Here is an 11,672-nt window from a genome sequence, read left to right on the forward strand (position 1 = left end):
GTGAGAACTTTATTGATCAAGGTCGACCAGTAGCCGCGTGCGAAAGTGAAATGAGAGTCATTGTTCTCGTAACGAGATTTTTTCTCAATTGAATTTCGGGTACTCCACTTGCACGTGTTCTCTTCTCTTTTTTTTTTAATATGTAATTCCTGTGTCGTTTCATCACTTTATTATACGTTACGTTTCTGTTTGGGCCGCTGAGAATCTGTGTCGTAATTCGCGACAAGGTCGATCCGACGTTATTAAGTCCCTTCGGGTTACCAGTATCCGGTCTATTGTGAGCGAATGCGTTTCGGTGCATTTCGATGTCGGATTTTAATTTTCGCATCGCTGATTCAGACCGAATGGCATTAATAAGCGAAAAATTAAACTATTGTACGTTGTTCTTCAAAGGAACACCCTTCCGTCGGTGGCCATTAAGCGAAATTTTCACCACGGCAACTAAACAATCAATCTCTCCATTACGTACAAAATGAACCGCGATGGTGCTGGAAAATTAAAAAAAAAACCGGAAAATTCAACAATAACGTATAATACTAATGATACAGTCACACTATGTAAACACAATCAAAATGAGAGTAGTGAAGCGTTGTATGACATTGAAATTGGTATTTCAAGACAACTAATCACGGGTCAAATGCAATTGTCGCGAATGCAGGTGTTAATTGTCGTTGCGTAAGTCATTGTTGTCGTAAATTAATTAAATAGAACCTTGTCTGTGATTGCTTTCCTTCGTCTGGTGTTTGAGAAGAGGTTCAATGACCGGTCGAGTTGACCTCAACCGTTAATGTGTCAGTGGTGTTCTTGTAATTTTTGAAGAAAATTCGTTGCTTCCGAGTTGAACCTTGGTGAGAACCTTGGACTCCTTGCAATCCTCTATTCACATCCGACGCCCACTGCTAAAAGTATATATGAAATATATTTAGTAACAATTTGTATGTCAAATTTATTATGACATTAGTGTTTTGCCCGTTGATTTCAATGGGTGGTTTTGGAAAGAAATTGAAAAAGATACAACCCGTTCACCCGTTTGAAAGGATGAATGAATGTGTGTATGTGATGTGTGTACGCTCCCACGCAGCGCATCTGACGCTGACGTCACCCGTTCCAAGTCAGATGCTCAATATCAGGAGCACATATCAGACGCTCCACACACCCCCCCTCCCACTTCCCCGCGTCTCCTCGGAACGATCGATCGGTCGTCACGCCAAATCCCTATGCATCACGTATTATCCTGGTATTCCAAAATTTGTTTTTTTTTTAATCTAAATAAACTTGTCCACGCGTCCGTTTTTATATATATTACCTTCAAGATCTACTATCGTATAAAGATGAATGTTTATTTGTTTGTTTTTAATTTAAAACTGCTTTATGCTTTAACTTGGCCATACTCTTTACCTATATAAAGTTTTATGAAAAAGCTCCGTCCTTTCTTTATACCTTTAACCCACTTCTTTATTTATTTATTTTGTTCCCTTGATGCCATTACGGGTCGCCCCTGCGCGACACCTAAGGAATTAAACTTGGACTTATGAATTTATAGATTATTAATTTGAAATCATATTCAAATAGTGGATAGGATGGTTTTGCCAATTTGATTAGGAACCTTTTCAACAATGAAATCAGATAAATTGATAGGACTCGACTGACTACATAAATATTTGTGAATAAATTCTTTTTAATCCAGGTCAACCTAGGGCTTGAACCCTGGAACCTCTCGGTGATTGGCATCAGCTCAACCATTGAATTATATGCTGGCTACTTGACCAGCTTTGTACATACACGCGCACAACAAATCAGCATGTAGTGGTCCATGTGGTCTAAAACTTTTGACCAATTAGAGCAACGACGATACATTTGCTAATGGATGCATTTAAAGCATCCGCTATAGGGATGCGGCGTATCGGGAAAGTGGAAGGGATGTGAAGTGTCTGACATATGCTCCTAATATTGAGCACCTGATTTGGAACGGGTGACATCAGCTTCAGATGCGTTGCGCGGGAGCGTACACACATTAACACATCCACAAAGACACACACACATTCATTCATCATTTCAAACGGGTGAACGGGTTGGACCAGCGAGCGTGTAATGCGCGTACTCAACATTTTACTATTAATACGTACGCGTGCCTATGAATTACCTTACATTATATTTATATACAACATATAACATTATTTTAATTCGTGTATCAATTCCTTTCCTAAACCACCCGTTGAAATCACCGGGAACGACACTAGTTCTGTAATAAAAACTACAATTCTATTCTGGCCTACACTACATATTATGTACATACATACATATATATGCGTACATATGTAGTTTCGTAATATTTTTGGTTCAGCTCGAAGGCCTTTTTCAACCTTACCCTAACTGGTTTTAATAAATTTATTGAGTTAGTACCCTGTTAAAAGTGTTAACTTTTTGAAAGATTTATTCCAAAAAAACAAACTGCATATCATAGTTCCAATTGCATATGAATGTATTAAAAACAAAACCTATTTAATATACGTGTAGAATACTTTGCTAGTGTTTCAGAATGTTTTTCAGGATTTCTTAGTCGCTTTTCTATTACACTTTTGACACACAGTATCCGACTCTAATTTTACCATCGTTGATGTACAAACAATAGCAGAAAAAAATTGACCAATTATGCGAACGAATGTTCATTGTCGCAGCGAGAAATCCAAACGCATAGTCGAATCCAAGTGACAGTGCGACAGATTTGACTGATTGTTTCCGATCAATTGAAAGACAGTAAGATTTTAACACTAAGTAAATCTATAAAACAAAACTAATGACTAATAATAAAAGCTAGAGAAATATTAAATATTAAAGAGATCGTCGTAAAAATCAACCAAGACAATTCTAGAAGCAATAAAAGTCACATACAAAGAGCTTCATTAAATTTAAAGATATTAAACGAAACAATACGAACATAATGCCGTCAGCTTGTGACAGTCGTTATAGTGATACGTGCATGTAATTCAAATGAGTATTTTGTAACCAGTATGTACATATGTATGTATAGTGACACATATGTAAATGATCATAAGTCATTATACCAGGAATGGAATAGGGATTATCCAAAAACTGTTTACGTCCATCGAGTCCTTGGCGTTTTATCATTTCTTGGGATTTTCCACATTTAACTTAGCAATAATGTCACTGCATATTTGGAATTTGGCACGTGATAAAAATTTGATATGAGATTGAATTAGCGATGAAATGTATTTTGTATTGATGCGTTTCAGATGACGCGATGAAGTGCTTCGTATTGTGCACCGAACGTTATATGTATTGTAAATTCTCTCAAAAAAATGTTGAAGTGCAATGGCGGCGAAATGAAGGGAAGTCAATGTGGGTCATGGTTTCCTTGGCGAAAAATATAATAAATTATTTTAATAATAATAAAATCAAATTATATTAAGAAGGGTTTTCCCGCGTCTTTCACCTTGGGGAACATTAGTCATTTTTTTGGTAAAAGAGCAACAATTATCGCCCCACTACTATGTATATTGGTCGAGAGTGACCTTTAGATTTAATAAATGAACATTGTGCGTAAACATGCACACAGTAGATGTTAAAATGTGATACAATGTAAGTTTTGTAATAGTTAAATTATAGAGAATTGCATTGGCAATATTCTACACTAAATTTTATGTAATTTTCACAAATATTGGAAGGCAAAGATCGAAAATCGAAAGATCTTAAGTCGAAAGATCAAAAAAAAGGGTACATGATAAACGGTACTACATATGTATATATAATATATATGAGTGGCATGTGGTGAAATTATCTTTCTTTTTGTCATACAACCTTGTTTAATGTGCGCGCGCAGAATACGGGAGGAAAAGCCTGTTCCTCTTGTTCCTGTTGTATCCTGCTCGCGCAAATTAAGTGAGTATGTACGACGGGGGGGGAGAGACCCTTTTTTTATCTTTCCACTTAAGATCTTTGCCTTCCGATATTTGCGTTTTCGGGCGTTTCACTTTCGGTCCCGTGAGGTAGACCCCAAGATATGATATGTAAATGGGGATGCTAATTACAAAAATATGCATAATATATTTAAAAACTTACTTATTACCTACACATATAAAGTTACATTCATAGATGTACGTAAGTATGGGCTAAAGTTTAAAATAATAATATTCATAATAACGGCCTATTATGTATATGTACATGTATAGAATATTTAAAAGAATTTTCTTGAATTGATTTACATATAAATGTTTAACCCTTTGAGTGCTAACATCTTTTCTGTTGAGAGCCCGCCACGCTGAAAATTTCGCCAATATTTCCAAAATCACTGCCCTAGATAACTACCGTCGAGGATTTTGAGTTTTGTAAAGGTGTGTTTAGACTCTCTTATATATCTTGCAAACAATATAAAATAAACAAAAGAAGTCTATTAATGTTCCTATGAAGTCTAAAACTAGTTCCATCTACTTCATTGTTGTTAAAATATAATGCTCACAATCTAAATTCCAAACTAAAATCTAAAATACTCGGCAAATAGGGATTTCCATCGGGTAATTCTGCTATGGTTATAAATTCAGACATTCCGGTGTAAACGAGTCTTTATAAACGTTGACAAATGAATGACACGGATTCACAACCCACGTTCAATGCATTTTTTTTTAATAATACCTTTAATGGCAGGTAGTATTCTTGTTTACTTTGTACATGCTCAATATACAACGCCTATCGGCGTTTTGCAAGGCGCATGGATTCGTCAGAAAAACGCCGATAGGCGTTGGTAAGCATTCAAAGGATTAACTAACTCTCTTATGTAATTGTCAATATTTCAGAGATTTTAATTTACCTGAATATGAAAGGTCATTTTAAAAAAATTATTGGATATAAATTTTAAATAATTTGATTAAATTTCTTTAAAAAATAACATGAAAACACGGAAATAGAGAGTGCATGGTAGCATTGAACAGTGCAATTAAACTGATAACCAATTTCAAACGAACAATAAAAATTCTTACACGGTCAATACAGTGACTATAAAGGTAAAGTCATTCGACCTTCGCAAGTTACACATTGCAAAAACAAAAGGTACGAAACGTGTCAATATCATTGCGGAAGAAGAGATATCAAACGGTTGTTCGAAGAAGACCTAACTTAATGTGAACAATGTGTAATACGAGCATCACTCTGACACTATACAATGGTTCGGAAGTTTATTTTAACATCCACGGTCAAGAGATGTTCATGTTTATCAACATATCCTTGAGATTTACACACGTCCATAAGAAATTTCGCAATTCCAGTTTTTCATTGATCGATAATGTGCGAAACCGCGTGGGAAGTCATTGGAGTCAATGGAACAGTGTTTGGTGAAATAATGAACATAATTGAATTACAGTACAGAAATTCTGTGTGACCAACACAGGATTCGCTCTATCAATTTTGATGATTCCATATGGTAGCCATGATATTACATTGCTAACCTAAATCCAAAAAAAAAATTGCTAGTAAATCCAAAATTATCTAAATTTTATTTAGGGGAAAATGAAAACTGTTTTCTATAGCACTTAATACTTTATTGCATTACTTTTATCACCATTTTTCTACTTTATTTTTCGTTATAATTGTACAATTTTACACAGAACTTGATTAGTTCTGAAATATTAATATAAAATTATTGATTTTGACCTTTGAATGTAGATATTTATATAGATATACGTATGTTATTTTAACAGTATGCAGATTATTTGCTACGGTCTCCGTCACAGGCCCGAATGTGAAACGTCCGAAAACATCGGAAGGCAAAGATCGAAAATTGAAAGATCTTAAGTCGAAAGATAAAAAAAGGGTGCATGGTAAACGGTACATACTCACTTAATTTGCGCGAGCAGGATACAACAGGAACAAGAGGAACAGGCTTTTCCTCCCGTATTAATGTGCGCGCACATTAAACAAGGCTGTATGACAAAAAGAGAGATAATTTCACCGCATGCCACTGATATATATTATTTTATTTTATTTTATTTTATTTTATTTTATTTTATTGTCAAAAATCAATACACACTCGCCATTACAGATTTGCTCCAATGCGACGGGTGTACGTTAATAAAATACATAAACAATCAGAAATCAGAAATACAGTAATACATACATATAGAATCAGAATATATAGAATATAACAATTAATCAGAAATAATAATCATAGTGACATCTATGGATTTCAGATTACTGTGTATAATTAATACAAATTATACACAGGCAGATTTTTGTGACAACAGGATTAGATTTTTTAATACCAATTTTCAGGAACCGTTTCAGCAATGATCAGATAAAATTGGCAAACTCTGATAGAGAAACGATCGATTTGGAGTCACAAAACCCCCAAATCTAACCAGCAGTGGCGAGGACACGAACCTATGACCTCAGTGATGCTAAATATATACGCTATCACTAAGCCAAACTGCTGGCTTAGTGATAGCGTATATATATATATATATATTATATATATATATATATACATAGTACCGTTTACCTTGCACCTTTTCTTTTTGATCTTTCGACTTAAGATCTTTCGATTTTCGATCTTTGCCTTTCGATATTTGCGTTTTCGGTTATTTAACATTCCGGCTCGTCACGGAGACCGATATAATATATATGTATGAGTGGCATGCGGTGAAATTATCTCTCTTTTTGTCATACAGCCTTGTTTAATGTGCGCGCGCAGAATACGGGAGGAAAAGCCTGTTCCTCTTGTTCCTGTTGTATCCTGCTCGCGCAAATTAAGTGAATATGTACAACAGGGGGGGGGGGGAGACCCTTTTTTATCTTTCGATTTTCGATCTTTGCCTTCCGATATTTGCGTTTTCGGGCGTTTCACATTCGGGTCCGTGAGGTAGACCCAGGATCATAATATCATCCAAGTAAAGTGAGTGGGATATACATATGTAGATTGATATTATGAAATAATATTATTATTTGTTCTAATATTGTCCTTAAGCAAACTGAAGATGCACAATGTAATTGAATACGTATTACAAATCAATAAATTTTTCTTACTAAAGTTAATTATAATATTTCAAACACAAATTTGACTAATAAAATTGAGAAAGAACTGCTTAAAATTATTGAATTTACGTAATTTGCGGTTTCGAATGGATACACCACAATATTAGTAATATGGACATATTGGATTGAACGTTGATTAAAAATGTACAATTCGAACTACATTTTCGGCAAACGAACCCGTTTGTGATGAAAGTGCTTTCGTCCGAGACAGTTATACCTGACGTCCTTGTGAAAGAAACCGCACTTGGAAAATACGCTACGATTGCATAGACGTATCAAAGAGCTCAAGATCGAATCAAAAACCGAAAAAAAAAATGAATCGATCGAAATATTTTGCGTGGTGAATGAAGTCTGGATGGAGTGGGTCACGCGTGAAGGAGCAGACCTCCAGTAAAAAGTCAGAGAGCCTCGAATGAGTCGTATGTAAATTGAAGATATACCCAGCCAGACAAGAGATGGAAGGTGTTTTGGACGTATAAAAGCGAATCGACCCACAGATTTCGGTACAATCGTACAACAGCATTCACGCTGTACAGAGATCGTTGGTTGCGTAGTGAGTGCCAAACAGACGAATTGTGTTAAGGTGATCCACAACACTCAAAATCATGAATAAACTGGTGAGTTGATACAATATGTCAACAGTGCATTAACAAAAAAATATATAATTTATAGTAACTTATCATTGTAGTGATTTAAAAAATTTATTTCGTAATATTTTGTTGGTTCATTGAATTTATTACACGAATTCCTTTTTGGTGTTCTAGTACATATGTAACAGTTTTGTGTATTTCTTGTTTTTATTTGTTGTAGGTTTTGAGTGCACTTTTGTGCACAGCCGTTGTTGTTTCAGCGGTTGACGATGAAGCTGGTGGAGATGTACAGAGCAGGAGTGGTCCGGAATCGAGACACTTCGGCGGTGGTGGTTTTGGTCTTTACAAACCAGGAGGATATGGTGGAGGATATGGGGGTAGTGGCGGCTACGGAGGTGGCTACGGAGGTGGCTACGGAGGAGGCTACGGAGGTGGCTACGGAGGTGGCTACGGCGGAGGTAATTTATCACAATTTACTATAAATTCAATATAAAATCATCCAAATTTAAATCATTTTCTTATTATTATATAAAAAATATTGTTTTAAAACTTTGCATGCGTTTAAAAAGTATGGTAAGAATAAAAATTAATTAACTAAAAATGTGTTCTTCTACAAATTGTTATTAAATTTCTTTCTATCTATTATACATACACATTCTTCATATGTTCATGAATTACAAATAATCATCATTACAGGCTTTTATCCATATTATGATGGGTACAGACCGGGATACTATGGCGGTTATTACCGACCAGGTAAATTTACTAGAATGTTACACTTCAGAATAGTAAATGTAATAGATTATAACATATATCATTAGAAAATAACAATAGTATTTATAATAATATAGGCGCGCACCTTAGTTTTTTTTTTTTTATTACTTGTGTAGCTTTAGAATATTTTAAATAATTTATAGGACCGATTAATTAATTATTATACTGAAAAATTGTTATGTAATAATTGAAATTCAAGAATGTAACTTTTTAGCTTCAATGGTTTTTTGAGATTTTTTAAATTTATTTCATTATTTCATTTGTTAAGGTGACCATTTTATCCAAATTCAAAACCAGACATTTTTTCAAAAAACATATTTCTATATACTTCAATTACTTAGAACAAAGATTGAGGAATCATGGAGGCATATTTATGAAAAAATGAATTCATTAACTTAAAGTGATTAGCAAACATTTTAAGGTTTAAACATTTAATTTCGTTGTATCACTGGACTATATGTATGTATATTGTTCATCAAAGCAAAAAATCCGTCGGCTTGTACACTTGTTCCTGATAAACAGAAAAAACCTTTGACTAATTTGCCAATATTTATGTAGGGGATATCATTTTTGTCGAAGAATTTGTATATTTATCCATCTATTAGATAAAAAAAATCTATTAGCACTACCTACCAGGACAGATACCTAAAAAACCAGTATTGTCCTGGTAAAATCAGAACGAATGGTCACCTTAATATATGTTCATAAATTATTGACAACATTTTTCTTTTTTTTTAACATCAAAAATAAATATGTATGTGTATCTGAAATTCACATATGTAAGAAAAAAAACTTGAAGTACATACATGTGTAATATTTAATGTAACACTTGAATTTCATTTTTTTTTAAATTATTGATTAAAGGGGGCGTTTTACCCTCTAATATTTTCTTCTGGTGCTTCTCTGATCATAAATGTATTAACAATATGAATCAATAACAAAGTTTTATATTTAAATTTGATATAAATGTTTCAATCGTTCTAACATTAGAAAAGGTTATGGTTGAGTTTAAAAATATGTACATAATGTGAATAAATATAATACATATTCTACGTTGAGCTTTAGTTTCAAAATGTATTTATTAAATTATAGGTTATGGCGGACACAAGCCATACAAACGACCATATTATGGAAGACCAGGATATAAACCAGGATATGGAGGATTAGGTATCGGAATTGGAATAGGCGGAATTGGAGGAGGCTATGGAGGAATCGGTGGAGGTTATGGAGGAATTGGCGGAGGTTATGGAGGAATTGGCGGAGGCTACGGCGGATATGGTGGACACGGAGGATATGGTGGACAAGGAGGATATGGTGGACAAGGAGGATATGGTGGATATGGTGGACAAGGAGGATATGGTGGATATGGTGGACAAGGAGGATACGGTGGTGGTTATGATGATTACGATTATGACGGATACGGCAGAAATGCAGGAAGATCGGCAGCCAAAGCATCGGCCACAGCATCCTCTAAAAGTCAATAGAATTTAAATCCAACAAAAAAACCATACCAAATAATGCTTTTGATTCGATCAAAAGTGTGTAACGAACTATTCAGGTGATTCACGCAAAAGTTAAAAATGTGTTAAGTACACCTTTGAATATAATGGAAGAAAATCTGTGAAATAATTTATTTGAAAATCATATTCATTCATATATTTTCATGAGTGTGCAAAACAACTCTTCATTATACATATCATGTCATTTATTTATTTATAATGTCTTAAAACAACACCTTCGAAAATTGTAACTGTATTCAAATGTAAAAAATAAGATGTAAATATTTTTATACAAAGAAAACATGTTAAACGTATTTATTCACATTGTTTTATTTCATTTTATAATATTATACAAGTACAATGGCCATTGACGTTCAATGAACGGTTTAAAAAAATAATAAAATCAGAAGCACATAAGGAATGTAAAAGAATTGTATAAAAATCATATACAATATATAATATCGCTTTTCTGTGTGTATGTGTGTGTATCTGCGATAACGCTCGCCATGCTATAATAGTCGTTTCGATTCAACAGAAAAAACTTCTATATATACTGTTTGCTACCAATGTTTCCTCTAGGCAAGTCTCGGAGCATTTAGCGCCATCTATTGAAAATTTATTTGATTCATTTTCCATTGGTGTTTTATATTGTTTATATGTATTATAGGTAGGTAGGTAGTTGTTACCTTTTTTTCATATTAAATTAAATTAAGAAGAGGTTAGTAAAAAAACACGACTGCGTGCGGATCAAACACAGGACCGAAACATTTATTTTATTGAATAACTTAATATGCCATAACCCATGCGATGATATAGCATCGAGCACAACACTAGTTATTTATATAACACTAGCTGAACCCGGTATGCGTTGCAATGCCAGAATAACGCATGCAATTCCCGTTCCCGTTCCCGTTTCTCGATGTGTTTCGATAAGTAAATGTTTCAATTTCAAATTAATATTTAATAATCAAATTAAATTACAGTAATGATAATTTGTCGGAAAAACGCAGGTGGAGAACACATTTGAAATTATTCAATTGTTTGTTTATTTTACCCTAACAACGCAGGTGGCGAAGCGAACACATTTGAAATTATTGCGTTGAAATGCCACTCATTCCTGTTTTCCCGTTTCCGTTCCCGTTTTTGGGCGATTTTTGTTACAGAAGCCATTGCGGGCATACACACAATAAATCATGTAAGTATAGAAACGCATACGTGGCAGACAGACCAACAAATATTGATTTTTATATACATATGTAGATTCAAATGAAAATTTATACGTATTAATTTTTAACTATAGACTACATTATTTATTAAAATAGCTACTAAGACAAGTTTAATAACAATTAGTAGATACATTATAACAGTGGCATGGTGGGGGCGAATGACGCCCGGGGCAAACATTTATTATGCCAACTCCCCTCCTTCCATCATATTTGCTAACTCTTTGTCTTAAATACAACTTAGGCTTTCGGGTTTAAATCTGACGCTGCATTTTCATTGTTTTCAATCCAAAGGTTAGAAAGACTGCATGCTTGATAGACGGACACTCATAAACTTTAATATTTTTGGCGAATTTCGACGACGAATTTATCACCCGCTCACATTGTACTTTTCGAAGTGAGTCTAAATACATATGTATGTAAGTTACAAAATATGTATGACATTTTGTGGCACACACAAATGTACCCCCCCCCCTCAATTGTTAAGCCACTGCATTCGTTTAAAATAATTCTATAGTCAATATAAAATAATAAATAAAACAGTG

The 11,672-nt window shown here is 34.1% G+C and overlaps 1 protein-coding gene across 3 annotated transcripts; it reads left to right on the forward strand.

Moving 5' to 3' along the window:
* The first annotated feature begins 7,281 nt into the window (after nt 1-7,281).
* LOC143910487 (uncharacterized) lies at nt 7,282-10,226 on the forward strand. Of its 3 annotated transcripts, none has more exons than XM_077428982.1 (4): nt 7,544-7,658; nt 7,852-8,089; nt 8,328-8,387; nt 9,498-10,225. In XM_077428982.1, the coding sequence occupies exons 1-4, from the start codon at nt 7,647-7,649 to the stop codon at nt 9,887-9,889; spliced, it is 702 nt and encodes a 233-aa protein (XP_077285108.1). In that variant the 5' UTR covers nt 7,544-7,646; the 3' UTR covers nt 9,890-10,225. The 3 variants fall into 3 exon arrangements, with proteins under 3 accessions (XP_077285109.1, XP_077285108.1, XP_077285110.1); XM_077428984.1 differs by lacking the exon at nt 8,328-8,387 and having other exon boundaries at nt 9,498-9,572; nt 9,627-10,219; XM_077428983.1 differs by lacking the exon at nt 8,328-8,387 and having other exon boundaries at nt 7,282-7,658; nt 9,498-10,226.
* Nucleotides 10,227-11,672: the final 1,446 nt, after the last annotated feature.

The sequence above is a fragment of the Arctopsyche grandis genome, chromosome 4, assembly GCF_051622035.1.
Source record: "Arctopsyche grandis isolate Sample6627 chromosome 4, ASM5162203v2, whole genome shotgun sequence".
NCBI lineage: Eukaryota > Metazoa > Arthropoda > Insecta > Trichoptera > Hydropsychidae > Arctopsyche > Arctopsyche grandis.